Source organism: Oncorhynchus masou, chromosome 14 (assembly GCF_036934945.1).
Source record: "Oncorhynchus masou masou isolate Uvic2021 chromosome 14, UVic_Omas_1.1, whole genome shotgun sequence".
Taxonomy (NCBI): domain Eukaryota; kingdom Metazoa; phylum Chordata; class Actinopteri; order Salmoniformes; family Salmonidae; genus Oncorhynchus; species Oncorhynchus masou.
Window position 1 is genome coordinate 39,008,053 of NC_088225.1, and position 1,810 is coordinate 39,009,862.

The 1,810-nt window shown below is 44.7% G+C and overlaps 1 protein-coding gene across 1 annotated transcript in view; it reads right to left on the reverse strand.

Moving 5' to 3' along the window:
* Positions 1 to 131: 131 nt before the first annotated feature.
* The window catches only part of LOC135554823 (suppressor of cytokine signaling 1-like), a 6,779-nt gene continuing 5,100 nt past the window's right edge, over positions 132 to 1,810 (reverse strand). Inside the window, exon 3 of the mRNA XM_064987272.1 lies at positions 132 to 1,408. Coding sequence (XP_064843344.1) covers positions 1,034 to 1,408 — 375 coding nt within the window. The 3' untranslated portion in view covers positions 132 to 1,033. The remainder of the gene's footprint in view (positions 1,409 to 1,810) is intronic.

Here is a 1,810-nt window from a genome sequence, read left to right on the forward strand (position 1 = left end):
ACAATTGTCGTCCGACCCGGAGGGGGGGAGGGGCGTCATTGTAAAATAAGAATTTGTTGTTAACTGATAAGGAGCATTAGAGAATAAAATATTGTCTAACAGCAACACACAGACCGACAGGAAGACGAGGCTGAAATATATACGTCATATTTATTATCCATTAAAACACCCCTAGAGGTAGTCTGCACAGCAGATATGATGCATAGTACACAGTTATACTCATTAGTACTACATAGTACACAGTTATACTCATTAGTACTACATAGTACACAGTTATACCTGTTAGTACAAGAGAGTACACAGTTATACTCATACCTGTTAGTACCAGAGAGTACACAGTTATACCCGCCAGTACTACATAGTACACAGTTATACTCATTAGTACTAGAGAGTACACAGTTATACCCGTTAGTACCAGAGAGTATACCGTTATACCTGTTAGTACCAGAGAGTACACAGTTATACCTATTAGTACTACATAGTACACAGTTATACCTGTTAGTACCAGAGAGTACACAGTTATACCCATTAGTACTACATAGTACACAGTTATACATACAGTACTGTAATATTGTGTAGCGTAAACATTCCTGGTCGTTGTAAAGATTGTAAACAACATTGTAAACATTGTAAAGTATTGATGCTGTGCTTCAGTTGTCTTGCTACAGCGAACCCAGCCCTGCCTACAACGGCAGAACCAGTCCACTAACCAAACCGTCCACCTCACGCGGTCAGCGACCCGGATCAGAACACAACCAGAACCCTGGTGGTGGTTCTTTAATGCAGTCGCTCCGTAACCTGTCGTTGTCCACATATATACGGTCCCTTAAAATCCTCCAGGGACCACCACCAAACCGGATCAACCCAAACCCAGACCAAGTGTGACCTATGACCCTGTCAAGTAGTGCACCATTTAGAGAATAGGGTTTCGGTTTTGAACTCTGACCTCGTTTCTAACCACGACCCGGTCTCTAGTTCTTCAGGTCCGACCCGATCCAAATCAAGTCCCGCCTCAAAGGCATCCCCTGTGACATCATATCCTGTACGGGAACTCTAACAGGAAGTTTTTTAGGACTGGGTTGACGGGGACCCTGGCGACCCGTTCCGCCTCGCCGCCGCACGACTCCACGAGGCGTTTCCTGCACAGTTCCTGGAGCGTAGGGCGCTGCTTCCTGTACGGAACGCTCAGGCTTTTCTTAGAGGAATTAATGTAGTGTTCGAGCAGGAGGAAGAGGCAGGGGAAAGAGTGCTCACTTCCTGCCAGGCTGAACCGCTGTCCCTTATAGACGATGCGTACGCTGACCGGGCCGCTGGCCGCGCGATAGGACAGCGTGAAGAAGACGTCTTTCTGACGACTGTCCCGGATCAAGAACGTTCCCGTGGCAACGTCCTTCAGTCGACTGTGAGCCTGCGAGAGGAGGAAGAGGAGGAGGAGAGGAAGAGGAGGACAGAATTAACATCAAAAAGATTTGGTTGTGAAATAAAAAATGACTTCTACTTTAACTTCATGTCATCTCGTTGAAATCTCTTATCAGTTTAATACATTAATGACAGCTGTCTCTGTTCCTTTATTCTGACACTTATTGTTGTGCAAGGTTTATATAAATAACATTTGATCAATCAATCAAATTTATTTTTATAAAGCCTTTTTTGTGCTTGTACAGAAACCCGGACCGAAAAACACAAAAAAACAGCAAGAAATGCAGATGTAGAAGCACGGTGGCCAGGAAATAAAACTCCCTAGACAGGCCCAGAAAACCTAGGAAATAAAACTCCCTAGACAGGCCCAGAAAACCCAGGAAATAAAACT